This window comes from Terrapene carolina, unplaced genomic scaffold (genome assembly GCF_002925995.2).
Source record: "Terrapene carolina triunguis isolate 2854851 unplaced genomic scaffold, T_m_triunguis-2.0 Scaffold231, whole genome shotgun sequence".
NCBI lineage: Eukaryota > Metazoa > Chordata > Testudines > Emydidae > Terrapene > Terrapene triunguis.
In genome coordinates, this window is record NW_020664582.1 from 705,182 (window position 1) to 732,512 (window position 27,331).

Consider the following 27,331-nt stretch of genomic DNA (forward strand, 5'->3'; position numbering starts at 1 on the left):
AGGGGGAGGGGTTTCCCTTGAGGGGGCGGGATCTAAGAGGAGACTGGAGTTGTTGAGGGGTTGGGTTGCCAACTTTGGTTGGAGGAATTCCTGGAGATTTCATCACATCACATAATCTTTAATTAAAGATTTATCTTGATCTCCTGGAGACTGCAGGACAATCCTGGAGGGTTGGCGACCCTGCTGAGGGGGGGTCTCTCCTCGACGGGTGAAACGCCCCCGAGAGAAGCGCGGCTAACGCTGGGGGCGGAGTCACTCCCGAGGGGCGTGGCCCGTTCCAGAGGGCGGGGTTAGCCGCGGGGCCCTACTCCCGTCCCGGCCCAGCCGCCCTTTCTCGCGGGCCCGTGCGCCTGCGCGCTGCCAGCCTGCGCGGCCGCGAGTCCCGGATTTAAAGGGGACGCGGGGGCGGCGGGGCCGGCCTAGGGGGCTGGGCCTGTCAGTCCCCGGACTCTCCTGCCGCGGCGGCCGGAACCAGGTGCCTGGCGCGCGGGGGCCCGGGGAAAGTGGCGGCGGGGCCTGGGGCTGCGCGTCCCCCGCTCCCTCCGGCGGCCCTGCCCCGCTCCCGGGGCCCGGCCTGTCTCCCCCCGCCGGCCAGAGCCGCGGGGCTGGAGCCCGGCCCGGCCGCGGAGTCGCTTGGGCAGGGGCAGGGCGGCCTGTGCTGTGAGACTCCCTGCAGCGGGCAGTGCCCGGCGCTGCTGCACAGCCCGGCCCACGGCCCCCCAAGCCGGGCACGGGCGGGGGCCTGGCCCGGCGCGGGGCACTGCGGCGCGGAGTGCGGGCTGGCTGCCTGCCCATGGCTCGCTCACGTGTCTCTGTGGTCAGCCCCGGGAAAGCACTGGGGATATACTTGGGGGGCTATTTACGCTGCTCAGAGACTTAAGGAGGCGCCTTGTTTTGTTCCCCTTTTTCTCTGACTTAGGGTTACCTCGCCGGATCTGTATGCCTGCTGCTTTCAAGATCCTCTTCTCACAGACCGCCAGGACACTAAGCAGAAGGGAAGGACTTTGCTTGCCCCAGAGACTGGCTTTTCTACTGAGATTTGAAAGCTGCCTTCTGGGTCTCCCTGTGGCTAGCCCATTTACTTGGTCCCGGTTGCGGGTAAGAAATAAGTGTCTCCTTTCTGCCAGCAGAAGCCGGGGAGCTTGTGCTGAAGACTTGGCTGTTCCTTCAGCTTTGCATGTTTGGCATCGTAGGGCCTGCACAGTCCCTGATGAGATGGCGGAGCAGAGGTACTGCGTGGACTATGCCAAGCGCGGCACAGCCGGCTGCAAGAAATGTAAGGAGAAGATCTTGAAGGGGATGGTGCGCATCGGGAAGGTGGTCCCCAACCCCTTCACAGAGTCGGGCGGGGAGATGAAGGAGTGGTACCATGTGAAGTGCATTTTTGAGAAGCTCGAGAGGGCTCGGGCCACAACAAAGAAGATTGAGGACATCACAGACTTGGAGGGTTGGGAAGAGCTCCAGGATCCAGAGAAAGAGATGATAAACCAGCATATCTCAGGTGAGATGCTTGAGGGAGAACCTCTGTGCCATGTCTTGGGCCTTAATAATCTGTAATATTAGGCAATGCTGTATGTCAGCGATTCCTACCCAACAGTATATGGACCAGTAAACGGAATTGCAGTTCTTTGTGACTAGTTCGGTTGTCTCTTCCTCTGCATTATGAGTCTCTAGGATGGCTGCTTTCCATTCAGTGGTGCTGTAATCCATCCTGGAGATTGAGAGGTGTGAAGTCACAACGTGGATTTGGAGAAGCCCAAGTTCCCTCATGTACAAGTGAATGGGAGGTGTCAGGTGCTAGCAAGTATAGCTAAATTCTTTGGTTAAATTAATCTACTTGCTCAAGAAAGATTGGAAGCTAGTGTTGTATGCTGTAATTCCCCAAACCATTTTCAGTTGCTGTCACCTAGTTGCCACTGCCTTTACCGTCTAATTTTTCCTAAAAATGGCCTGCTTGCACTGAAGTTGGTAGTTTTTGCTTTTTCAAACATCAGTATTGCTTCTATGCTTTTGTTTTCTACAACACCAGTTATTCTACTGAGGCGTGATTTTTTTCCTGTTCCTAGTCTGAATTGAGGACTTCCCTTCACAAATTTCTCATCTTTAAGCCCTTTCCCTGAAAAGCTTTTCACCTTTTGGAGTCAGTCGTATAATTTAGCTGTTTAATCAGTTGACAGTGATCTCTGTTGAAAGAGGAGGAGTCTTGTATCATTCCACTGGGGCAAAGTGCATTGCTTCTGCAGTTGTTACAGACCCTGGCTACCTTAGAAACCATCTAAGAATCAAAACTTACTTTTTTTCCAAAGAGGTTGTGGCAGCTAAGGCTTTGGAGTGGATCCTTCCTCATTGCTCCATGATACTCAGGGTATGTCTTCATGGCAGAGTTAACTTGGGTGATTGCCTGGGTTAGCCTAGTTTGAGTGTGAGCAGCCATACCACAAAGTATACCTGAGTTATTGTGTCCTCACTGGTGCTGCACCTTCACTTGTGTATCACTAGAACTTCTAGGAACATATCCCATGGTTCTTTGAACTGCAGGAAGCTGAGGTGCTCTGATTTCCCAGTGAGTTGAGAGAACTTGTCTGTCCTTGGGGGCAGTTGAGGGGAAGTCATTGGAGGACTATCAGCACTGGAGCTATTTATTATTATTTGTATTACCGTGGTGCCATGTTCATGGACCAGGCCCCCGTTGTGTTAGGCCCTGTCCAAATGTAGAACAAAAAGAAGGTCCCTGCCCCAAGTAGCTTAGCCTGCATCCTCACTGAAAAATGGGAGGATTACCAGCCTGAGTGAAAGTGGCACCCAGACTCTAGCCTGTCCCCCCAGATGGGCCAGTTAACCCAAGTTTAAAGCATCCCTAAACTCATGTGAGAGTGTTTTATGTGTGGATCGGAGGGGTTAGAGGCAACATCTAAACAAGTGCCTGAGTTAACTCTGCAGTGAAGAGAGAGTCTCAGAATTCAAGCACTAAAAGAGTGGAAGAGGGAAGCACTGTTGTCTAATGGTGAGAGCAAGACACTGGGAGCCTCAAATCTTGGCTACCATTCCCCGCTAGCTCTATCTTGCTGTGAGCTTTGGCATATCACTTAACCGCTCTGTTTTCTTATTTGTAAAATGTTTACCTATCCCCTCCTTCCATGTGTTATGCGGGTTGATTGTTTGTAAGTTCTGACAGAAGTTGCTCATTGCAAAGTATTGTAAATTACTTACCTGGTTTTGTTGTTCGGGGTCAACGCAACCCGTAATCTCCATGCTTTACCTCTTACTGTGTTCTACAGAGGCCAATTCCAAGGCTGCGACCACACCTAAGAAAAAGGCAACAATCCAGGCGAAGCTCTCCCCCAGTGGACAGATAACCAGTCCCAAGAAGGAGCTACTAGCTACCCCCAATCCATCACCAAAGAAATTCTCTGGCTTCACAGGTGGGAATTATGCTGATGCTGGGGGAACCTTCATTCCTCTTATTATAGCATTAGCAGTGGAGTTTCAATTTGAGTCAAACCTCAGTAATTTATATCTAGTGAATAAGAAATGATTTAGTGCTAACAAAACTTTATATTTTATTTACTTTGTGTAGACAAAGTTAAGTGTTTTCTAAGCTGTCAGTCATAAAAGAACTGATGTTTGCATTATTTTGGTGATGTGTACAAAAGGGATAAAACCTACCAAATCTTCTGCCCAGAAAGAGTAAGGAGACTGGAGAACTGTATTTATAAGTCTAGATCAGTGGCTTCCAATCTTTTTTCATTTGTAAGCCCCTAAAAAATGCAACCCCCTTTGGAAATCTTAGACACAGTCTGCGGACCCCCAGGAGCTCGTGGACCACAGGTTGAAACCACTGGTCTAGATCAAATGTTGACTCCAGTTATCTGTAATCAGAAGGACCTGCACCTGTCAGTGGAAAAGCTCTGATTGACATTAGGGGGAGCAGGATCTGGACTCAATTGTATGCATGAACAATGATGTTATTTTGAAACCTATAACTGAAGTGGAGAGCGTTTTTATTTTGTGACTTACACTGGCTACCTGGCTGGTTCTTTGAAGAGCCTTTGGGATTTGGAAACTGCACCTTTTTCTATGGAAAGAGAGGCTGAAATAAACCAGGTAGCACAATCTGGGATTTTTTTAATATTTAGTGACACTTGTTAAAGTAAAATCACTTTCCCTCAAAATTGCAGAAATGTGAGCACAGGCCTTCTTTGCCTTGGTACCACTGGAAAAAACTTCATTTCTAAATAAAAATTCAGTAAACATGTTTTATTGTATTGGACAAACTCTAGTTTTGTAGGTTATTTCATCGTGCTCAGAATTGTATAACACAAGCTAGAGATGGAAAGACTCCATTATTTCATCCAGTCTTTCTTGCCCATACAGGATTCTCTTATGCTGTTTTCTAGTTTTGTCCAGTTTAGCTCTAAGAAATTGAGCGTCCATCTTCCTTGTGGGTGAGGGAAGGGAAACCACAGAGTTGGCAAGTGTAGAAATAAATTTCTCATGGTTTTCAGAATATAACTGTCCAGAAGCTGTGCAGATCTCTTCATCCCTCCCAAGTGGAGTAGTATCCTGTAACTGAAAGCTTCTGTAATAAGTTGCGTATTTGCTGATTAGTTCCTGAACCTTAGAATCATAGAATATCAGGGTTGGAAGGGACCTCAGGATCTAGTCCAACCCCCTGCTCAAAGCAGGATCAGTCCCCAACTAAATCATCCCAGTCAGGGCTTTGTCAAGCCTGACCTTAAAAACCTCTAAGGATGGAGATTCCACCACCTCCCTAGGTAACCCATTCCAGTGCTTCACCACCCTCCTAGTGAAATACTGTTTCCTAATATCCAACCTAGACCTCCCACACTGCAACTTGAGATCATTGCTCCTTGTTCTGTTATCTGCCACCACTGAGAACAGCCGAGCTCCATCCTCTTTGGAACTGCCCCTTCAGGTAGTTGAAAGTAGCTATCAAATCCCCCCTCACTCTTCTCTTCTGCAGACTAAACAATCCTAGTTTCCTCAGCCTCTCCTCATAAGTCATGTGTTCTAGCCCCCTAATCATTTTTGTTGCCCTCCGCTGGACTTTCCAATTTTTCCACATCCTTCTTGTAGTGTGGGGCCCAAAACTGGACACAGTACTCCAGATGAGGCCTCACCAATGTCGAACAGAGGGGAATTATCACCTTGTGAGCAGTAAAGAGGCCTGGGTTTAGTTAATTAATCTATTGCTAGGGTATTGATCCTCTTGTCTCTAACATCAAGACAAACAGATGCTCACTGGGTACACAGAGTAATTACATTATTACAGTAGAACCTAGTTTATCCATAGGCAACTGGAAATTGGATTGTGTCCCCTCAAGTTCACCTGTTGCATAGTAAAACAAATTTCAAATTAGTTAAATCAGGGGACTTGGAATTTGGATGAACTGGTTGTAGTGTACTTCAGGAGGCCGAATCCGGTTTGTGGCTCGTGGGATGGGCTCCATCTTGGCATCTGCCTCTGGAAGTTGAGTGGGAAGAAATGAAAAATGGTTAGGGAGGGATCCTAAGGGAGCCTGCAGCTTTGTCAAGCCTTTTCCTTCCACTGAAGGTTGCCTTTTGCTGTGAGAATATTGGGGAAACCTGATGCTGGAGTGGAGAATTGCCTATACAGTGAGAATAAAATAAAATGATCATGCTGACAGATCCTTTCTCATTGCGATTTTAACTTTATTTCACAAATTCCAGAAAATTCTCCTGTGCTCGGCGTGCAAAGTACATACTAAAGCAGTTGAATTTTTTGTTAAAAATGCACGTTCAGATTTTTAATCCTGATTTTACAAATCTCATCGCTGTGCACTTCACTACTCACGTCTGAAGCTTTGCCAGCTTGCTGGGATTGTTCATGCTTTTCAGTTGCCTGGACAGTAGTGACCCTCATCTTCAAAGTTTATACCCTATCATCCCAACCTACTTATTAAAAGTCAAATACATGCTGTGTCTCCTTTTGTACAGCTAAACCGGGCAATTCTGATGAAGCCCCTGAAAGCTCTCCCCACAAGTCTAGCCTCTCTGCAAAGAAGTGTGACCCAAAGCACAAGGATTGCTTGCTGCGGGAGTTCAGAAAGTTGTGCGCCATGGTTGCCGAGAAGCCCAGCTATAACGTGAAAACGCAGATCATTCAGGACTTCTTGCAAAAAGGAACTGCGGGAGGTGTGTGTGACTCCTGCTTGGCATTTTTCGGTGTTGGGAGGGCATCTGAAAATAATGAACGGCAAAGGCCACCCAGCTTTACGTCAGGGATGGGGACAAAGTATCGTCAAGTCCATGAGTAAGATTCACAGAGTTGTGCGCTGCACCACTTTTGTCTCTGTTGTGATGTGGGCAGTGCCTACAGTGTGGACTGCCTTGCTCTCATCTGTTATCTAGATAAGAAGTTCAGTAAGATTGGGTCCCGTGGTGGGATCAGGAGAAATTTTTGTAGCTGGTCCTAAATTTGCAGTATCAGAATTAGCTATGGGGGACCAACTGGGAGGTGTCCTTGAATGTAGAGTAGTACCCCACAGGGCAACACATGGTGGGCCGTGGTTGTGTTGCTGTACTTACCTGCTGGGCCCCTGCGTACATGAATCTAGAGCCTGTCGCTGAGACCAATGTCTGACCGTGTCTAATGATGCACACGCCCTTTTCCAGATGGCTTCCATGGTGACCTCTACCTGACTATTAAGCTACTATTACCAGGTGTTGTTAAAAGTGTTTACAACGTGAACGACAAGCAGATTGTCAAGCTGTTCAGCAAGATTTTCAACTGCAGCCAGGAGGAGATGGTCCGAGACCTGGAGCAGGTCAGTAAAGGGATGGAGACCGCATGTTCGTTTCATCTCTCATGGTTCAGCCCCTTGATACTGAAACCGTGCACATTTTCCTTCACTTGAAAGGATTATAAGATTTCAGAGCTGGAGTTGGTGGTTCTCTTTCATCACGAAGCTTCCCACAAACTGGACCTCTTGTATAATGGTATTCCAACAGAATGCAGGCTAGCGTTATGATGCGCATCAGTTAACCCCTAGCATCCAGGACTAAAGCTATGCTAATGTAAAAGTTATGAACAATACACTGGTCACACTTGACACACTGAAATGTTTGCTGCAGCTACCCCAGGGGTTCTTATTTTGTCCTATTTAACTGATTGTTTTGCAAGGACTTACTTTAAAATAAAAGCAAAATTATAATCCAAACGATCATGATGGGTCCACTTAGAGGGTACTAGCTTCCAGTGAACTCAGCAAGAATTCACGGCACATAAACTCGACAAGATTGGATTCATGGTGAGGAAATTAAAGGCCCCAAATGTTGCAGTGGTGGAAAATACAATGACAGCAGGACACAATGTCTGTGTCTTGCATATACCACTTAAAAAAGAAATGGCTGGGAAGACAATCCCAGTGCTGCGTCAGTGTTGCCCTTCCTGGCTCTTCGCTTGTGACCCATTCATAGAGGTCGGGCATCAGACTCCCTCTTTCCCCTCCCACTAAAGATCTAATTATTGACCCATACTTCATCTCCATCCCTTTTGCCTTAGTCTCCTGCCAAAGGTTTGATAAACACCCTGGTTTTGTTTGTTTTGGAGACAGGGAGATGTTTCCGAAACTGTGCGCCTCTTTTTTGAAGAGAGCAAGTCCTGCCCTCCTGCTGCCAAAAGTCTCCTTACCATCCAGGAAGTGGATGAGTTCCTCACTCAACTTTCAAAGCTTTCCAAGGAGGACGACCAGCAAAGTGTGCTGCAGGATATCGCTAGCAGGTAGGGTGAGACACTGGTAAATCTGACTCTGAGGCCATAAACACAAACCAGTGAGTGGTTCTGGTTATTTTTTAAGGGGATAAGGATCTGTCTCTTGTATTTAGATAACTGGTTTGAATCCAGCCCACATTGGTAGTCTTTGCACTCTGGCTTTTTGACAGTCTGTGAAATGTGTTGGTCTCAGTGCAGTTCCTAGTGGATTAGTGTGCACATTAAAAACTATAACCACAATTGTTACTGATGAAAAGGCCATACAGACTGAACTTGCTCCTCGCATCTATAAAGGGTCCTTCAGTGGCAGAGTTGACTCTCATTTGAGTACTGATCAGCATGGAGAGCATGTTGCTTTTGCTCATGCTGCGTGTAAAGAATTTCAGTCTTGGCTATCAAGTCAGTATCTAACACCAGCACTGAGCAGAAGGTCAACAGAGAAACTTCTGATCTAATCTCGGCCACTGTGAGGGAAGAAACCCGAAAGAACCTGGGCATGTGTCTTGCTCGGTCACCATATAGGTTTCTGGCTATGGACCAGTTACCATATTATTAATTTACATTAATTTGTTACATTTCAAAATGAAGTTGTTAACTATCTTTCTACAACTTCTGTATATGAAGAAATAGAATTACTGGGGCATTAAATTTGAAGGACACTGTGAAGTCCTTCAAGCCATCTGTTTTTGGGCCTGTAAGAGTGTAACATCTCATACATTTTTGTTCTTTGACCATGGTAAGGCTTTTGAATTGATCCTTCCAGACCTGAATAATGATAAACACTTGGGCCAAGATGTTCCAGTGTAGCAAATTATTTTTAGTGCCTCAATTTTTTGAGTGCTTAACTTTTGAGATACCTTAAAGGGGCCTGATTTGCAGTGCCCAGGACTTTCTGAAAATCAGATCTGTGAAAGCATCTCACGTTGGACACCCAAAATCACTTTTAAAAATCTGGACCCTGATATTTACCATGCCACACAGACTTGGTGTCACTCATCTGTCTAAAGTCAAGTATTTGATACTTCATTCCATCTATACTTAGTTCATGATTCAACTGATGTGGATAGGAATGCTGCACAGTGCAGAAGTCAGCGTTTAACCTCTTTGTCAGTGAGACTGAACTGTTACCACCATCAGTTTTTTCTCAACTGATGTGTGATAAGAGCTCCACTGCAGCCAGCTTCCTGTTTGCTTTTCCTAATGGCTGTGTCAAGTACTTGTTTCTTGGTTTTTGCAAATATGCTCTTATTCTATTGCTAGTTATTGCCAAAAGAATGAATTCCTTGGAGTTTGCAGCGAGACCTTCTTGGGTTTTTCCATTTTCCCAGATTCTACATGTTCTCAATCTTTTTGGTAACTCTCCTTTAATTTGTATTGGAGTTGGTCTCTCTTGTCCCTCACTGGAAAATATTGACTTGAAAGAATCATCCTTTAACTGAGCTACGAGTAGAGTTAGGGTACGTCTATACTTACTTCCTGGTCCGGATGTAAGCGATGGATCTTCTGGGATCGATTTATCGCGTCTTGTCGATCCCGGAAGTGCTTGCCGTCGACGCCAGTACTCCAGCTCAGCGAGAGGAGTACGTGGCATCGACGGGGGAGCCTGCCTGCAGCGTCTGGACCCGCGGTAAGTTCGAACTAAGGTACTTCGAATTCAGCTACGTTATTAACGTAGCTGAATTTGCGTATCTTAGTTCGAAGTGGGGGGTTAGTGTGGACCAGGCCTTATAGGAAGTCAGTCAAATTTTCAGCTCTGCCATTTACTTGGGTCCCAGGGCCAAGATCCCACTGAGATGACACTATAATGCTCAACATCTAGAACAGCAGTTCTCAAACTTTAGCAACCTGAAGACCCCCATTTTGATTAAAAAAATTTCGTGACCCCTCAAGCTCCCCACTCGGCCCCAGGCCCCGACCCCACTCCACCCCTTCCCTCAAGGCCCCACCCCTGCCCCTCCTCTTCTCCGCCTCTTTCCACCCCCTCCTCCGAGCATGCCCCGTCCCCACTCTTTCCCCTCCATCCCAGCACCTCCTGCACACCGGGGAACTGAGGGTAGGTACTCTAGGGGGTCCACCGGCCATGCTGATCGCCGCCTCCTCCCCCTCCCTCCCAGTGCCTCCTGCACGCCGCTGAACAGCTATTCCCCACCATGCAGGAGGCACTGGGAAGGATGGAGAGGAGTTGAGGGAGGGGCTGGCGGACCCCCTGGAATACCCTCGCAGACCCCAGTTTGAGAAACGCTGGTCTAAAGGTTGATACAAAGAAGTCTATCCTCTGACCTCTTACGTAGCATCATTGCAAACTGTATGCGTAGAACAGCACTGGATAGCCCTCCTCCCAGAGATGACTGTATCCACTAAATAACCCGTTGTGCAACAGTGAGAAAAGGGCAAATCCCGGTGTTAAATCCTGTGGCATCTTTAATATCTAGACATTTCACACACGGTCTCTTCTAAAAGCCCACTCACCACCACATGCAGTAAATTGCATGGAACTCAGTTTCCTGCTGAAGGATGAAAGGTTTTGACCCTGCTGGGATTTGAACCTATGCTTCTGGAGAGTTTTGGAGCCTTATCTTAAAATTTAGATCACTGGCTGAGCCATCCCCTTAATGCATTTCTTTTGATTATTTGCATAGATTGTTGGGAGCTGAGTGAGTGTTTCAATCCATACCAGACACCCTGATTTCAGTACTGTGACCTGCTGAGTGTGTGGCTTGTATCTACTCTAACTTCAGCAGACAGTGGGCATACCTCCAACATGGACAGTGATCGTATTGCTGAAATGCAGCTATGCCATCTGCCTCGTGATTTGCATAACACACATGTAACAGTGAGATTAATTATACACCTCGCTTTCCAAGGAAAGCGATGGGAGCTCCATTTCCTCAGTCATTCAGAGCTCTAGAAAGTACGTTGCAGTGACTGGGGGGCCGGTGGCATGGCTTTAAACTGCTCTTCTGCAGAGAGGCCCACGTTGTGTTATGTAACTGCTATTGTAGTGACACTATATAAGCTAAAAACTCTATGGGACTCAAATTTGAAGAGGGTCCTCATCTTTAACTTCTGCGTTTGTGTAGTCATACTCTCATTCTGCTGCATTGCTTATCCCGTGGTGCTGAGGTTTGGAGCAGATTCCTTTCCCTATTATCAAGGGAAGGAGTAGTTCAGATGAACATCTTCTGATTGAATCCTCTTTTCATTTTAGGTGCACGGGGAATGACCTGAAATGCATCATCCGGCTAATAAAGCATGATCTGAAAATGAATGCTGGTGCAAAGCATGTGTGAGTTCCACATTTACTGTATGAGACGTAAAAACGGAAGCCCGCAGCAGCCTAACTGTCTGCAGAGAGGCTTGGCTTGAGAGAGTGACTTTCTTTTTCCCCCTTAATTGTTTAAAGGTTGGATGCTTTAGATCCTAATGCCTATGAGGCATTCAAAGCCTCACGCAATCTCCAGAATGTGGTGGAGCGAGTGCTGAGGAACCAGCAGGAGGCTGAGAAGTTGCCAGGTCTGAAGCGAACCCTCAGCGTCCAGGCCTCACTGATGACCCCTGTTCAGCCCATGCTGGTAATGTGGATTTTCTCATTACCTTGCCTAGGAGGGAGAGATGAGGATCCTCATACAAACTGTCCTGAGATCCTGACCTTTAAGGATCAATAGACGCATAAATGGTTATGTAAGATGGGGTGCGAGGCACAGATCTAGTACCTGGCTTTAAACTGCTCTTCCATGGAGAGGCCTGCACGAAGTGTGTTGTATAAGTGTTATTGTAGTGATGTGAAATAAGCAAAAATCTCTCTCTGGAACTCACAGTTCTTCAGTTTCTTCTGGCTTTTCTTTGGGAAGTTTTGTAGAAAATCATTTCCGCTCTTTTGGGGCACAATGCTTCAGAGAGTTAGTTTGTTTTTCTTTTGTTGGAACAAAAGAGAACTAAATATTTCTATCTTGGCTAAGTGGTCCCTAGAGGGGAAGAAGGTACTTACAGCCTCTAAATACTTGGAAGAGGTGAAGTTTATGTGAAGCGAGACGGAGTTCTAAATAAGATTGACTGAGTTAAATTAAGAAAAAGAGAACTTGGTCTGAAGGTCAGGAGATATTCCCTGATAACACGATCTGTTTAAAGGGGAACTTGTCAGCAGGAAATCTGTCATTCCAAGAAACTAGTTAAAAGTAATTCCAGTCACTACCTTCACAAGTGAAGTTTTCATGGGATTCTTCTTTCCTGTCTTCTGTAAGGCTGAAGCCTGCAAGTCAATCGACTACGCCATGAAGAAGTGCCCCAATGGGATGTATGCAGAGATCAAATACGATGGGGAGCGAGTTCAGGTCCACAAGAATGGAGATCACTTCAGCTACTTCAGCCGAAGCCTCAAACCTGTCCTCCCTCACAAAGTAAGCAGAGTCGTAAGCTCCCTTTTGTAACTTGCCTTCTGTTTGCTTTCCTCCTCTCCAGGCTCATGTGATAAACTGTGAATTCCCGAGCAGTTCCTGGAGCCAAGAAGCCCAGTGTCTGTTGCAGACCGTTGTGTACCATATCAAATGTTCTATGAATTTTGAAAGCTGCATTCAGCACTGTGGGCAGAATTCATTGTTAAGCTCTTGGGGCATGCCTATGCTGCACAGTAAGCCTGGGCTCTGACTCCGGTTTGAGCCGAAGCCCTGCTTTCTTCCACACCCAAAGCAGTCAGACTTGGGTCAGCAAGCACTCAGGACCTGGGTCCGTAAGACCCTTCTAGGGGGTTGGGTCACAGCCTGAGTCCTTGGGCGCAAGCCCTGTCATTTTGCAGTGTGGATACAGCTCAAGCTGCACACCTGAGTCAAAAGGTCTGCATAGTGCAGTATGGATGTGTGAGATCTGGGTCCAGGCCAGAAGGGACCGTTGTGATCATCTAGTCTGTTCTCCCGTACAGCACAGGCCAGAGAACTTCCCTAAAATAATTCCTACAGCAGATCTTTCAGAAAAATACCCCATGTAGATTTAAAAATTGTCTGATGGAGAATCCACCATTATCCTCAGTAAATTGTTCCAGTGATTAATTACTCTCATCATTCTAAATTCATGCCGTATTTCCAGTCTGAATTTGTCTAGCTTCAACTTCCAGCCAGTGGATTACGTTGTACCTTTCTCTGCTAGATTGAAGAGCACGTTATTAAATATTTGTTCCCTATGTAGATACTTGTAGACTGTCATCAAGTCACCCCTTAACCCTTGTTATGATAAATAGATTGAGCTCTTTGAGTCTATCACTATAAAGGGTGTTTTCTAATCCTGTAATTTGTGGGAAATGCCCAGGAACTGAGGGTTGAGAGTCATTTTGACACCACACGTTCAATGGTTGCTTTGATTCAAAGACTCAGTGTGTGAAAGCAGCTAGCTCCAACGGGCTGCTCTTTCTGCAAGCAGTGGACAAAGCAGGCAGCTGCCAAACAATGTTATAAGGGAGCATTGAGCAACTTTAAACGAGCATGTTCTCTAATTGATCAACGTTAACTGGGATGACATTAAGTGAGGAGTTACTGTATTGCTTGTCCCATTTGGTAAGATTTACATTAGGAGGAGTATTTATGGCGTGCGAGAGAACTGATTTGTACTGTGAGGCACATGGAGAGGCTCAGACTTGTACCTTTTGTTCTGAAAGCCTAAGTCTGAACTCACTCTCCATCTTCTAGAATTCGTGTCCTATATACAAACCTGCTTCCTCCCTCCTACCTCTCCTTTCCATGTTTCTCCATAACTCCCTCTCCCGTGCCGGGAAAGTCTGAGGGATTATGATTCTGCCTCTCCTTTGTACCTACCCCAGTCTTTCCTACACCTCTCATTGTCGGGGATGCTTTGGCTGCCATGAAGGCATGGGTTGAATGGCATTGTGTTATGGATGGTTGCAGTGTGTTTAATACTACAGCCTTATCTGCTACACAAAGTTGAAAGAGGGAAATTGCTCCTCCTGCAGGTTACTGCCGGTATGTTCCCATGTGTTTATAGCTCTGATTCAATTATCTCTCCAGTGTACAATCGTTTGCTGCTAGGATAGTGAGAAACTGTCCAGCCAAGTACATTGCGTTCTGAGTGGAAAACATTGTGTGTATTGCTGTGTTTGCTTTCCTCCCAGGACTGCGTGAAGGGTGGGGGGGCCCCCATCTTTGCTAAAAGAATGGGACAGACCCCTAGGCAGACTTAGAGAGTGTAAGGAAAGTAAGTCATTGCTATGTGCTTTTTCAGGTAGCCCATTTTAAGGACTTCATCCCTCAGGCTTTCCCTGGTGGACATAGTATGATCCTGGATGCGGAAGTTCTTCTGATTGACAACAAAGCCGGCAAACCGCTACCCTTTGGGACCCTTGGAGTGCATAAGGTACCAAAGTGGGCACTTGCCATGTGTTGCTGCCGCAGTCTGAAGGTTAAAGCTGGTTGTTTAGATGCGATTAGTCTGTCAACTTACAATTTTTTGTCATGCAGTTCATTATCACTTAGGGCCATTCACATCCCAGTGCTGACTAGAACGCTAGAGGAAGATCTGGTCCCTGGCCCAAGGATGTGATAGTGTAAATTAGAAGGTACAGCTGAGGCACAGTGCACTAGATTATCAGAAGATCGTCTGATCAAATGGTGGTCCAGATGTTTGGGAAACTTCAGCCCAGGATGGATATTAAAAAAAAGATTGCAGGGAAAAATCAGTCACTTACAGGCTTCTCTGCCATTGAATATTCAGGATTGCTTGCAACATTCTTTAGCAGGTGGAAAAGAACAGAATGATACTGACCTGAGCTTTAGGTCTATATCAGTATGATTTTAAAGCTCAGACCTGTGTTAAACTGAGGTGAGGATCAGGGCCATAAACTGAAAATTAAATTGGAACTGTTTTATTGATTTCTAAGGAGCCGGTTATTGAAATCAATGGAAGGTTTGTTTGGGTTTTCCTCATAGCAGTAACTCCTTTTACTTGGGTTGCTTTAAGCCATTAATATCCTGTAGCTTTTATTACCAGGTCACTTGGAAATTAACATGTTTTATTTTCCTATTTTGTGTGTAAAGAGACACTGTAAATTTAAATCAGGCTTTGTAAGAATGTTTATGGCTGTTGCAAAATACAATTTTAGCATGAAAGATTAAAGGGGGAAAATATTTTTCTGTTTAGTGTTTTGTATGCTTGAGAGCACTTTGCATATAGTCACATTTCTCCTGTGTTCCTGCTTGCATAATAGCTTTTGATGGTAAAAACAGATTGATTTCTTTGATCTTAATTGTTTTGCAGAAAGCTGCTTTCCAGGATGCCAATGTCTGCTTGTTCGTGTTTGACTGCATCTATTTCAATGACACCAGCCTGATGGACAGGTGTGTTTGGCAGACCGCTTCATTGATGTTCAGGATGGAGAAATAGGTGTAGGGCAACATTTTCTAAAGCACCTAAGTTCCATTTTCAAAACTGACTTAGGCTCCCAAATGCTTAAGTCACACTGAAAGACAGTGGGATTTAGGCTCTTAAGTACCCAAGTCCCTTTTGAAAATGGGATTTGGGCTTTTAAGTGAGGCACTTTTGAAAATATCAACCCTAGTCTGAAGATAGCTCTGCACATTTTCCTCCTCAAAATTCTGGCTGGCATACTGGCAAATGGAATATAGGACACAGATTTCCAGCCAGAATATTGGGAAGGAAATAAAACACCCTACATTTTTAGTGTTGCTTATAATGTGGTCAACATTTAAGAGCAAAAGAGTAGAAGCCAGGACTCCTTGGTTCTGTTCAGAACTCTGCCATTAACTACTCCTGTTGTGAGCTTTGGCAGGTCACTCCTGTGTGCCACAGTTCATTTGTATAATGTATACATAATATATTATGTGTAATGAAGACCACCTAATTCACAGAGGGGTTGTGAGGCTTGCTCAGTATTGGCAAAGCACTTTGAGATCTTTGTGTTATCAGTGCTATAAGTGGAAGTTGTTAAAAACAGAACTTTCCACTTCTCTGTGTGGAAATAAATGTAGGAAGGCATTTGCTAAGTGCTGTTTAAATGTTCATGCGACTAGTACTTCGTGTTGATGGGGATCTTTTGCTTCTCATTGGTTGATGTGTCTGTACTGTGTTTCTTAGGCCCCTGCGTGAGCGTCGAAAGTTTCTCCATGATAACATGGTGGAAATCCCCAACCGGATACTCTTCTCTGAGATGAAGCATGTCACAGTGAGTTCAGTTTCAACCAGTAAAAAGGCATCTTAAATGGTAATCTCTCTGGCCTATGAACTGGGCACTTTGCAGCCCCATGATTAATGGAGCAGCAGTATACTTAGTGGTGCAATTGTGGTGATTGTTAGCCAAGTGATTGTCCTCCTGGATTCCACTTCTGGTGTGCTCAGATTCTTTTGGCCTTCAGTGTTTGGGGCTGCACCTGCTCTCCTGCTTGAGGGCATAAAGGGTGGAGTGGGCTCATCATTTCTTACTATCCGTGGCAGCAATATGGAACCTTTGTAGTGTCCGTCTGCTTACTCTATGCACCGTGCAATTTTTCGTAGACTAGTCAATAGTATAGTTAGAGAAGCTCCTGCAAGAACATAGGGAGCAGCTGAAATCCATTGTGAGGGATAGTTAGTAGCCCAAACCTCACTACTGGCTGCAGTAGATGCTTCAGATACAGCAGCTCGGTCAGTGTCCCCTTCCATCAACATGAGCGGGGCTTCATGGCTCTAATCTTTGGAAATACTGAAAGAGAGGGGTCCAAATGACTATTGGGGACCTTCCAGCTGAAGGTTGTGATCTGTCCAATGCATTTACTGATGAATCCCTGCATGCTTTGAAAGATTCAAGAGCCACTCTCCACTCATTGGGAGTTTGCACACCAGCTCCTAGGAGGAAGCAGTGACTTTCTGCTTATTACTACAATGCACAAAGGACATTGGAGCCACTGAGGGAGAAACAGGGGTTCCAGCACAGGAGGCCCTCTGCCTCTTTCTCCCCTACTGCACACCCTGTGTCTACCTCACAGCAAGTTTGTCACCATCATTGAGAGCCAATTAGAACCATCCCAAGATTTATGCCCCTTTGCCCCCCGCCCCCTCTTTGGCAACACCTTTTTTTATTTTTGGGAGGCCTGGACTCAGATTAATGGTTTTTAGAAATTATAACAAGGGATATTCCATCCAATTTCAGTTGCTTCCTTCCCACCTCATTCCCTGTCGCTACTGTTAAAACAAGTGGATTTCCTTCTAAACCTTGGAGCAGTGGAAGAAGGTGCATTTGGAACTCAGAGGAAAGAGGTTTTACTGATCTTTTTGAGGATTAGATAACAAGGGAAGCTAGCACCTGATTCTAGATTTGAGATGTCTCAACAGGTGGACGTCAATCCATGCTTTCACGCAGCACTATACCTTAGCTGAGGCATCAAGGTCTGATGCCTGCTTTGGTAGAGCTGCCCTGCTGTCATTTAAATAGGACTCCTAATATCAACCTCCTGAATGAGATTACTGCCATCTAGTCACCAGAAGTGGAATCCATATGGACAATCACTTGAAGAACGGTTACTTACCTTAGTGAGTGTGTAGTCCACATGGATTCCATGACCAGCCCTCCTCCTCTTCCGCTACAACAGAGTCTTGTATCATCTGGATGCTGTATGGTGAAGGAACTGAGGGACAGTTGGGTCTGCTCCACCGTCTTCTACCTGTAGGTGAGGAGCACGAGGATGTCAAAGACTTAAGTACAGCCCCAAAAGAGACTGCCAGCCAAAAGAATCTGCTCTCGCATGTGTGGAGTCATGTGCCCCAGAACTGGAATCCATTTGGATGACACATCTAGAATAACCACATTTACTGTAAGGTCAATGACTGTTCTTTGTGTTTGGAGCTATTGGTGGCAGTAGTCATTACCTGCACAGACTGACAATAGAGAAAAGCAGGTAATGGGGCTTGTCTCTCTGAAAACCACCTGCTGAAACCAGCTTCTTGTTCATTTCCCTTGCAGTCGCTTCATTTTCTGTATGCATTTCTGCTCCTGCCTGAGAGCGGTAACGGTCAGCACAGGAATGTCCATGAACACACGTCTATCTGGTAGGGTAATCTTATCACAACAGTTTCCTTTTCCTTCCAGAAAGCTTCAGATCTGGCAGATATGATCAATCGAGTCATCCGGGAGGGGCTGGAAGGACTGGTGCTGAAAGATATAAAGGCAAGTCTGCTTATGGTCATGATCTTTCCTTGCTTAGACTTTCTCTGGAATCTTGGAGTAACAATTTCTCAGGAGAAGATTGCACTATGTGTAATGTAAAATTGTTTTCATCTAATCTTACCTTGAACTCTGCTCTTAAGTAGATCAAAGCCTTTGAACTATGCCGAGAATGCCTTACAGTTGATTTCATTTGAGCTCCAGATTACTCACTGCTTCTTACCTAAACCAGTGTTGTTCTCACTTCCTTCCCCCTCGCGTATTGTTTTCCTGCCATCTGGTCTCCTGGTTATCTAAATGCGTTTGAAGCAGGGCTGTATTGTGCTCTTGTGCCTGTAGCAGTGTAGTCCGGTGGCTAGGGCACCGAACTGGGAGTCTGGAAACATGGGTTCTAGTCATGGCTCTGTGTGACGATAGACATGTCACTACATTTCCCCATGCCTTAGTTTCCCCCTTTGTAAAATGTGGATAATGATACTTTAACCCCCTTTCACCTGGTCCCCACTAACCCCCCACTTCAGACTAAGGTACGCAAATTCAGCTACGTTAATAACGTAGCTGAATTCGAAGTACCTTAGTCCGAACTTACCGCGGGTCCAGACGCGGCAGGGAGGCTCCCCCGTCGATGCCGCGTACTCCTCTCGCCGAGCTGGAGTACTGGCGTCGACGGCGAGCACTTCCGGGATCGATTTATCGCGTCTAAACCAGACGCGATAAATCGATCCCAGAACATCGATTGCCTGCCACCGGACCCTCCGGTAAGTGTAGACGTACCCTCTGAAAGTGATTTGAGACCAATGGATGAAAACAGTATGTGGCACTTGTTTATTATTAGCCTGTTTTTTGAAGTGTCATGTCATGCTGGATTTTGGTAGGTGCTGTTTTCATGAACAAGGGAAGCCTTAGTCTAAACCTTTCCTTGTGAACTGGAGTATTGAAGTACTCTAGTATAGTGTTTTTCAACCTTTTTGATACCAGGGACTGACTTGCTGCATTTCTAAATTGTGTCAGGGAGATCTCAGGGACCAGCCCAGTCTACGGACTGGTCGTGGAAACACTGCTCAAGTACAGCTAGAAGTCTTGGGCCACTTTTTAAAATGGTTCCCCACAGAAATCTGAATGGGGTCCTTTCTGATTCAGCGTTCTTGCTTATTTGCAGAGTACGTATGAGCCCGGTAAACGTCACTGGCTAAAAGTGAAAAAGGACTATCTGAATGAAGGTGCCATGGCTGACACGGCAGACCTGGTGGTTCTGGGAGCTTTCTATGGACAAGGCAGTAAAGGTATGTCTCCTTGAACTAACGTGAGTCGATAACTTGCCTATGCTTCAGGTGGGAGAAAAATCTCTGGCTCATTGGTTTCCAGGGTGGGTGGGTGTGTGTGTGTACTGTAACCCATAATACAGCTAGCAGCCCAGCTCCATTGTGGTCTAGAGTGTGCACAGCCGAATGAGTTGGCAGCTGGTGCACTGTGGCCCAATGTACAGATGCTCATTGTTAAGCTTTGTGGGTGGGGGTTTGCCTGGCTGGAATCCCGGTCACAAGCCTAAAGTCCCAAGGATCAGAGACTGGGAATCTTGATGGCTCTTTGTGTGCCGTGAAGTGGTGGGCTCCCCCTGGCACTCCGATGCTGAACCCCCCTGCTCCCTGTTCCAGGTGGGATGATGTCCATTTTTCTCATGGGCTGCTATGACCCCAAGAGCCAGAAATGGTGCACGGTGACAAAGTGTGCTGGCGGGCACGATGATGCCACCCTGGCTCGCCTGCAGACGGAGCTGGACATGGTGAAGATCAGCAAGGTGAGGGGGGCTCTGGCATGTCCTGGAAGGGCACATCTTATATTTGGATCCAAGCTCAGTGTGTGAGGCTACTGGCCGTTCAGTTCCCATTCAGGCTACTAGACATTCCGATGAGAAGCAGCAAATAGCAGTTTGTGTGGTTTGCTGTGCTTATCCTCACTAGCCACTAGATGGGAGCGTTGCTTCACAAACGCTGAGGCCACAACTTTCAAATGCAAGTGCCTTTGACACCTAAATCCAGGGGTGGGCAAACTTTTTGGGCTGAGGGCCACATCTGGGTGGGGAAATTGTATGCAGGGCCAGGGCAGGGAGTTGGGGTGTGGGAGGGAGTGCGGAGTGTGGGAGGGGGTGCAGTGTGCAGGAAAGGGCTCAGAGCAATGGATTGGGGCAGAGGAGGGGTGCGGCGTGTATGAGGGGGCTCAGGGAAGGGGGTTGGAGTGCAGGAGGGGCTCAGGGCAGGGGTGCAGGAGGGGTGCGGACTGTGGGAGGGGGCTCAGGGCAGGGGGTTGGGGTGCACAGGGGTGCAGGGTGCAGCAGGGAGCTCAGGGCAGGGGGTTGGGGTGCAGGAGGGGTGCGGGGTGTACAAGGGGGCTCAGGGCAGGGGGTTGGGGTGCAGGAGGGATGCAAGGTGCAAGCAGGGGGCTTAGGGCAGGGAGTTGGGGGGTGGGGTACAGGAGGGGTTCAGGCTCCGGGGTGGCAGCGGCGCGCACCGGGGTCAGGGCAGGCTCCCTGCATGCCTGCCTTATCCCTGACCCCGCGCTGCTCCCGGAAGCGCTGCGGTCCCGGAGGGGGGAGGGCTCTGTGTGCACTGCCCTTGCTGCGTCGCCAGGTACCTCCCCCGAAGCTCCTATTGGCCGTGATTCCCCGTTCCCGGCCAATGGGAGCTGCAGGGGGTGGAGCCTGGAGGCAAGGGCAATGCATGGAGCCCTCTACCCCACCACCACCACCACCGCCACCACCCCCCGAGGGCTGCAGGGACGTGGTGACGGCAGCGCCGCGGGCCAGATCCAAAGCCCTGAGGGGCCGTAGTTTGCCCACCCCTGCCTAAATCCAATATCTCAGGCCACTTTAAGTGTCATCTAGGTGCAGAATTTTAAATACCAAGTTGGCAAATATTGTGCTTGGAGCATTTACCTGGCATTTTAGAAGGCTGAGAATTCATTTTGCCTGGCACATCTGTGTAGACTAAAATCTGTTTATAACGAGTTAAACCATTTGGGAAACGCTTAATTTTCACATGGGATGAACATATAAATGGAAGCCAAGTCTCCCAAATCAGCAGAGGGGTTGCTGCAGATCTAATACACTGCCTCCCAATACCTGCTTTCCTGGGGCCTGAGGGAGTATCTTGGCCTCTTAATGGTAGAGATCACTTGTGCGGAGATGCAGTGAGCTGTTGCTAATCTACCAGGTGTTAGTGTTAGTCATGATGATGTCGTATTCAGGCCTGTATATTTGCCTGAGATAGAATTTTGGATCTTGTGTACCCATTTGATTTTTGATATTTTTATATTCTTACTAATATGTGTGAACAAAGACACTGTTACATCTGCCCACAAGCAGATTGGGGGGGGGGGGGTAAGAGAGAGACCTAAAGTGTTGCTGGGCAGAATGGGAGTGTTATATATGAACGCACACTTGAAGGACAGTCCTGCCTCAAACTGCTCTCCTGAGATAAGGTCAAGCAACCAGTCGGGAGGGGCAAGGAGGGTTGGGGGGAAGGTATAAGAGACACTAAAAGGCCAAAGAAATGCCTGTCTCTGACTGAAGCACAACCTCACTCCTTACCCATCTCATGGGGTACAAAAGAGGTGGTGCCAAAGCCCCAAGAACCCTCCAAAATGGAACATGACTATAAATGGTAAGGGGTGGGACCAAGGGCGTGCACTACAGGTATAATTATGCCCCCTAAGGAAGGGGAAAAGGGGGACCCTGGGGGGAAAAGGCTCTGCCGGCGTGCAGAGCTATGGATATGCTGGCCTGCTTAACCCCAATAAACATCGCGTTGCCTGCACTTCGGACTTCTGGTCTTCTGCTTTCTGTCTGCGGGCCAAGAACCAGGGTAAGGGCTAACGTCCCCTTCAACACGTATTTGCTGTCGGAGCAGGTTCGTGTTTTATCAGGCATATTGTTGTAATAATCACCCTTCCTATGCTTGATCCTGTCCTCTTGGTCTTCTAGGATCCCAGTAAAATTCCAAGCTGGCTGAAAATTAACAAGATCTATTATCCAGACTTCATTGTTCCAGACCCAAAGGCAAGTGCTTCCACGGACAGATCACGCTTTCCAGGGTTGGCGTGAGGCAATGCACTAATCTCTTTTTCTATGTACAGAGTAGTTTCTGCGGTGGGGCTCTGAGAGGAAGCACAAGTTCTCAATGTCGCATTTGCAGCCTTTCTTGGGAAAAATATTCCAGTGCATCAAACCTCATCTAAGATTTAAATTTTTTAAAATTGAGGTTTCCAGCCCAAGCTGCTAAGAGAGGAATTGACAGAAACCTTTAGAGCAGTGGTTTTCAAACTGCGGGTCACAACCCAGTACTGGGTCGTGGAATGTCAAGCACTGGGTCAGGGCAGCTCTAGTCAGCACCGCCAACCGAGCCGTTAAAAGTCCCGTCGGCGGTGCTGCCCAGCTAAGGCAGGCTAGTCCCTACCTGTTCTCACACCACACTGTGCCCCGGAAGCGGCCAGCAGCAGGTCCAGCTCCTAGGCAGGGGGGCCATAGGACTCTGCGCGCTGCCCCCGCTCTGAGTACCGGCTCCGCACTCCCATTGGCCGGGGGGCGGTGCCTGCAGGCAAGAGCCCCGCGGGGCCGCTTGCGCACCTCCGCCTACGAGCCGGACCTGCTGCTGGCTGCTTCCAGGGCGCAGCACAGTCTGCAGTGCGGAATGGGAGCCGCCTGAGGTAAGGCCGCGTCCCACTACCCTGCCCCAGTCCTGAGACACCCCCTCCCCAAACCCAGAGCCCCCTCTTGCACCCCAAACCCCTGATCCCCAGCCCCACCCCAGAGCCTGCACCCCCAGCCCAGAGCCCTGATCCCCTCCTGCACCCCAAACCCCTGCCCCAGCCCTGAGCCCCTCCCACGCCCCAAGCCCCTCATCCCCAGCTCCGTTGGGTCGCAGGCATCAACAATTTTCTTCAACTGGGTCACCAGAAAGAAAGTTTGAAAACCACTGCTTTAGAGGACTCATTTATTTCTGGAAAAATCCTGTTTCTCCGAAACACCTGATCCCAGAAAACTCACTTTCCCTGGCGAGGGACCTCACGTGAAATGTCAGGCAGAAAGGAACTTTACTAAGTTAAAGGGCTCGTGAAAATTGAATTGCAACCTTAAATATCTACTGTCACTCCATAATTTTGCAGACGGCTTCAGTGCCATGCATATCTGTTATATTTATTATCTCAAAGTTGACACACACGTGCACACAATCTGTGATACTTCTGGTCATATAATTGAAAACACAACAGAGTTACTATTTATGGCTGCCTGTAGGTGTTTGGTAGAAGATCTAATGGCAACACTCAAAGGATTAATTTGTGTGTATTTAGCTCAGTTTGGCCTGATCTGTTGCAGTGAAAGAGATGGGGGGAGGGCTCAGACATGCATTCAGTTAGTAGAAGAGAGAGGATTACAAAGGAAAATAATGTTGGGCTTTCTTGCTGATGGATCTCCAATATTCTCGGTCTAGAAAGCCCCAGTGTGGGAGATCACAGGTGCTGAGTTCTCTAAAGCAGAAGCCCACACTGCAGATGGGATCTCCATCCGCTTCCCTCGCTGCACCCGGATCCGAGATGACAAAGACTGGAAGACGGCCACCAACCTCCCTCAGCTCAAGGTGAGACTTGTAATATATTCACAGGTGTAGCACAGTAAGGACATCAATCCAAAGGGAAACCCCTTCATAAAGTTACAGGCAAATTCTGATGGCATCGTGTGTACAAAGACATTTGCTGGAATTGGTGTTTGTGGTGATAGGCTGCATTTTTGCTCTGCTTCTGAGATCAGTTTGGTTATTTAGATTGTAAGCTCTTCGGGGCAGGGATTATGTGCTTCTGTTTGTACAGCACCTAGCACCGTGGGGCCCCATTCTCGGTTGGTTCTTAGGCACTAGCATAATAAATGTGATTAATAACGATACTGGACAGCAATAGGCTTTCCTGAGGCTTTTGGATACGAGTTACTAGAGCGTTTGTGCACCGTTGGGAAATATTTGGCAACACATTGCATTAGCTCTTGTAACAGCCAGGATGATGGAGGAAGACTTTTTTCTGGAAAGGGGTAACCTCCACCCCCTGAGTTCTGCCAGTCTTACCACATTCTACCAATGCCCAATAAAGGATGGGGAGACATCTGTGAATTGACTGTAAGGGAGGGGTGATCATAGTGTGACAGCAAGGTCAGAATGGCAATCTGCCAAGAGCCTGAAGCACACTCGCTGGGCACAACCTGACCGCGTCCTTTTACCTGTCCCGTCCTTGACTGACTGAAATGGGTTCTTGGTTGCCTTCACCAGTCAGCTGTTGGTCAGCTGTTCTCGGCCTCACCATTGTCGTTTGGTGTTTAATCATGACCCTTTCTGTTCTCCTAGTGTCTTGCGTGGAGCAGCTGCTAGGAATTCAGGAGAGGGTGGAGGATGTGGAGAGCGTGAGGAAAGGGCTTCAGAGGGCAGGTGCTGGAGAGAGGATCCCTAGGGGGTGCCTGGTTTATCGCTTGTGTGTCTGGGCATTTCACATGTGATGTCAGGGAACTTCACTGTGGCTAACAGGCAGTATCTGTTTCCTTGTGGGACAGGATCTGTACCAGCTCTCCAAGGAGAAGTCCGATTTCAATGTCGTTGTAGCAGAGGAGGAGGGGTCCACAGCCAGCAGCAGTGGCGAGAATGAGGGAAATTCTAGGTCTTCCACACCCCACAAAATTCCCAAGACACCCCCAAGCAAGTCACCTGCAAAAGCCAAGAAGCAAGAAGGTAAGAGAGTGTCCTCCACAGAGTGTAAGGGCCTCTGGGGATTTGGGTTTGGTGACTGGGCTTCCGTTTGCCTTCAGCTAACACTGGTGTATGTGTTGCAGCACCATGTACCTAACGTTAGTGTCAGTTGCACGGTGCAAAGGTGTGAGCGCCTGTGGTTTTGGCGTTGCAGTTCACAACGTCAAGTGAATGGCTGTGTCTGAGGCTCCCTGGGACTGAGAGGTGGAAGCCAGGCTGATGTGGTGCTACAGCCCAGTATTGAGACAAACTGGTAAATAATAAAAACACTCCAAGATACAGTGGTTAGAGCAGGGAACTTATTCTCCTCTCTCCATCTGTGCATCCAAACCTGCTTTAAAACACCCCCGTCTCTGCAAAATGCACTAATCCAGGCCATTCCTGTTGACAGGCAGCAAAGCAGTTGGTCGATCCCCCCAGAAGAAGGCGGAGGAGAAGCGAGGGGAGAAACGGAAAGCAGCCGAGCTGGATGACAACAGGAAGAAGGTACGGACGGCTGGGTGGGGATGGCTTCAGACCAGTGGGGGAGCTGCAGGGCAGTTAAGAGACGGGGAAAATTAAGGCGCATGAGTGTTCCAGAACAAATCTGAAGCAGAGGCCATGTGCTGTGCAGGGGGAAGCTAGGCTGCTACGGTGTCTGCCATACTGGAGTCTACGGGCCTGATGTAACCTTCCCCTGAACCTTGGGTAGCGGTAGTATTCTCCGGTGACCAGTAAAGCAGCTGTTCCCAGCAGCAAGCAATAGCCAGCCATGCCCTGGGGAGAAGGACTAAGGGTTGGCCTGGAGCGTGCCACTGCCAAGTGGGGGCGCCATCATCGGTTCACTTCCAGCTTTTCCACCTTGCATCCAGCCAAAGGATGACCCAGACCCCCACCCTGGAGATTAGGCGCCGGAGCTGCCTCCTGTGCAGTTGATCCAGCGATTGGGAGGGAAGGGAGGCGCTTCCTCTAACTCCTCATTGCGGGATCTGCTCGCTCTCCGCGCAGTACAGTGGGCTCCGGGGAGCAGCAGAGTGGAGTCCGTTGCTTTGGGACATATTCCCCGGCATGGCTGCAGCCAGCTATCTGGAAAACAAGGGTTGCCAAGCTGCAGTACGTGAGGCCTGGCATGTGGAGGTGGGTGCTTTAAGCCTTCCTGCTTCAACCTGAGCATCTGGCTGCTCTTGGCCACTGCACCCAGTGGAGGAAGATCTGCCAGAACCGTATCCAATCTCTGGGCCAAGCCAACAAGGCCATTCAGGCTAGGAGGAGGTACATTCAGTCTTCTGGAGAAGCCAGTAAGAGAGAAGGGGGTGGGGGGAAGGAGCCATGAGGAAGGGTGAATGGGAATGTGCTGTGAGTTACTCAGGGGGGCTGGGGCCTCGTACCCCCAGGCACAGGCAGAGACAAGTCTCGGCTAGGAAGGAGACTTGGTGCAAGCAGAACTGCCGCTCAGAGGGGCTGTTGTTTATTGTTGCAGAGCAGACGTGGAGAGAGAACCAGCAGGCGAGCTGGGCACCCAGGAAGGTGCTAGCAGATCAGCATGTAGAAGAGCTAGAGCCTTTTTCAGCCACTCTCGTAGAGCAGCCCGTTAGCTAGTCATTAAAGACTGAAATAAACTGACTGGATTTTTCTGTTGCGAAAGAGCCCGCTGATAGTGTTGCACTGCAGCTGGGTTTGCAGGAAATGACTGAGGCGTCTGGTTGATGCGGTGAGCAGGCACGTTGGCTCATTCAGGAGCCTGGCTCTCTTCCAGGTGTTCGTTACGCAGTGTGCATTCTCAGTCCGCCTCTGCCCTCCATCCTGGGCAAAGCAGTGATGACTCAGTAGTTGCCTACTGGATTGGTTGTAAGCCAGTCTGAGAACCGGAGTTCAGTGAAATGTAAAAGCAGAAATGGTAGCCGCAAGCCACTCCGACTGAGCCTCTGTCTCCTCTCCTCCTTTCACACGGAGTACAGAGTGGCTGAGATAACGGGGCTTGTCATCCCAGAGCAGCTCGGGGCCCATCGTCCTGACTCCATGGACTAGATGTTGTGACAGAAGGCACGGCTACTCTTACTGCACCTGGGCGTTGGTGCAGTGCTGTGTGTGGAAGTGGTTGGGGTGCAGAGGGGAGGAAGTGTCTGTCCTGATCCCAGCTGGGGATCACGTTATGTCCTGCAGTATGAAGCCTCTGAGCCATTCCAGTTTCTGCATTAACTAGTGTACCTGTGCAGCATACGTAAGTGACTCATCATTGGGAGGATAAAGTCACATGGCTACGCGGCCCAGGCACCTGAAAGGCTTGTAGAGTTTGTGGGTTTTAAATCAATCGACTGATCTTCAGCCCTAGCCATTAGTTGGGTGACTGCCAGGTGGGTCTGCAGAAGGAGAGCGATCGCGTCATGGATCAGTTTGGGGAGGCGTTCCATGCGGAGAGCATGGTGCGGAAGAAAGCATAGCCACCCTTGAGATGCCTGGACAGACTGGCAGTGGGGCTAGTACGACAGGAGACGCAGGCAGAGCTGATCAGGAACATGCAGGTGAGGACAAGGAGCTGTCACATGACACAGTAGATGAGGAACAGGGGCTGGAAAAGTTGGGCTTTGCTGTGCCAATCAGCAGTAAACCCTTCAACGAACAAGTGCACTGGCTCCTGTAGCAGGCTGTGCTGGCCCT

At 48.2% G+C, this 27,331-nt stretch overlaps 1 protein-coding gene across 2 annotated transcripts in view; it reads left to right on the forward strand.

Moving 5' to 3' along the window:
- The first annotated feature begins 351 nt into the window (after positions 1-351).
- LIG3 (DNA ligase 3) overlaps positions 352-27,331 on the forward strand; it is a 29,025-nt gene continuing 2,045 nt past the window's right edge. Inside the window, exons 1-19 of one of the 2 annotated variants that reach the window (XM_024207643.2) lie at positions 352-475; positions 920-1,501; positions 3,279-3,422; positions 5,980-6,177; positions 6,658-6,809; positions 7,599-7,765; positions 10,965-11,042; positions 11,160-11,328; positions 11,998-12,153; positions 13,982-14,113; positions 15,014-15,093; positions 15,851-15,938; positions 17,838-17,915; positions 19,072-19,195; positions 19,568-19,710; positions 21,892-21,966; positions 23,399-23,545; positions 24,502-24,676; positions 25,086-25,180. In XM_024207643.2, coding sequence (XP_024063411.2) covers positions 940-1,501; positions 3,279-3,422; positions 5,980-6,177; positions 6,658-6,809; positions 7,599-7,765; positions 10,965-11,042; positions 11,160-11,328; positions 11,998-12,153; positions 13,982-14,113; positions 15,014-15,093; positions 15,851-15,938; positions 17,838-17,915; positions 19,072-19,195; positions 19,568-19,710; positions 21,892-21,966; positions 23,399-23,545; positions 24,502-24,676; positions 25,086-25,180 — 2,763 coding nt within the window. In that variant the 5' untranslated portion in view covers positions 352-475; positions 920-939. Of the gene's footprint in view, positions 476-919; positions 1,502-3,278; positions 3,423-5,979; positions 6,178-6,657; positions 6,810-7,598; positions 7,766-10,964; positions 11,043-11,159; positions 11,329-11,997; positions 12,154-13,981; positions 14,114-15,013; positions 15,094-15,850; positions 15,939-17,837; positions 17,916-19,071; positions 19,196-19,567; positions 19,711-21,891; positions 21,967-23,398; positions 23,546-24,501; positions 24,677-25,085; positions 25,181-27,331 lie in introns of those variants that run through there. The other variant, XM_024207644.2, reaches the window with a different exon arrangement.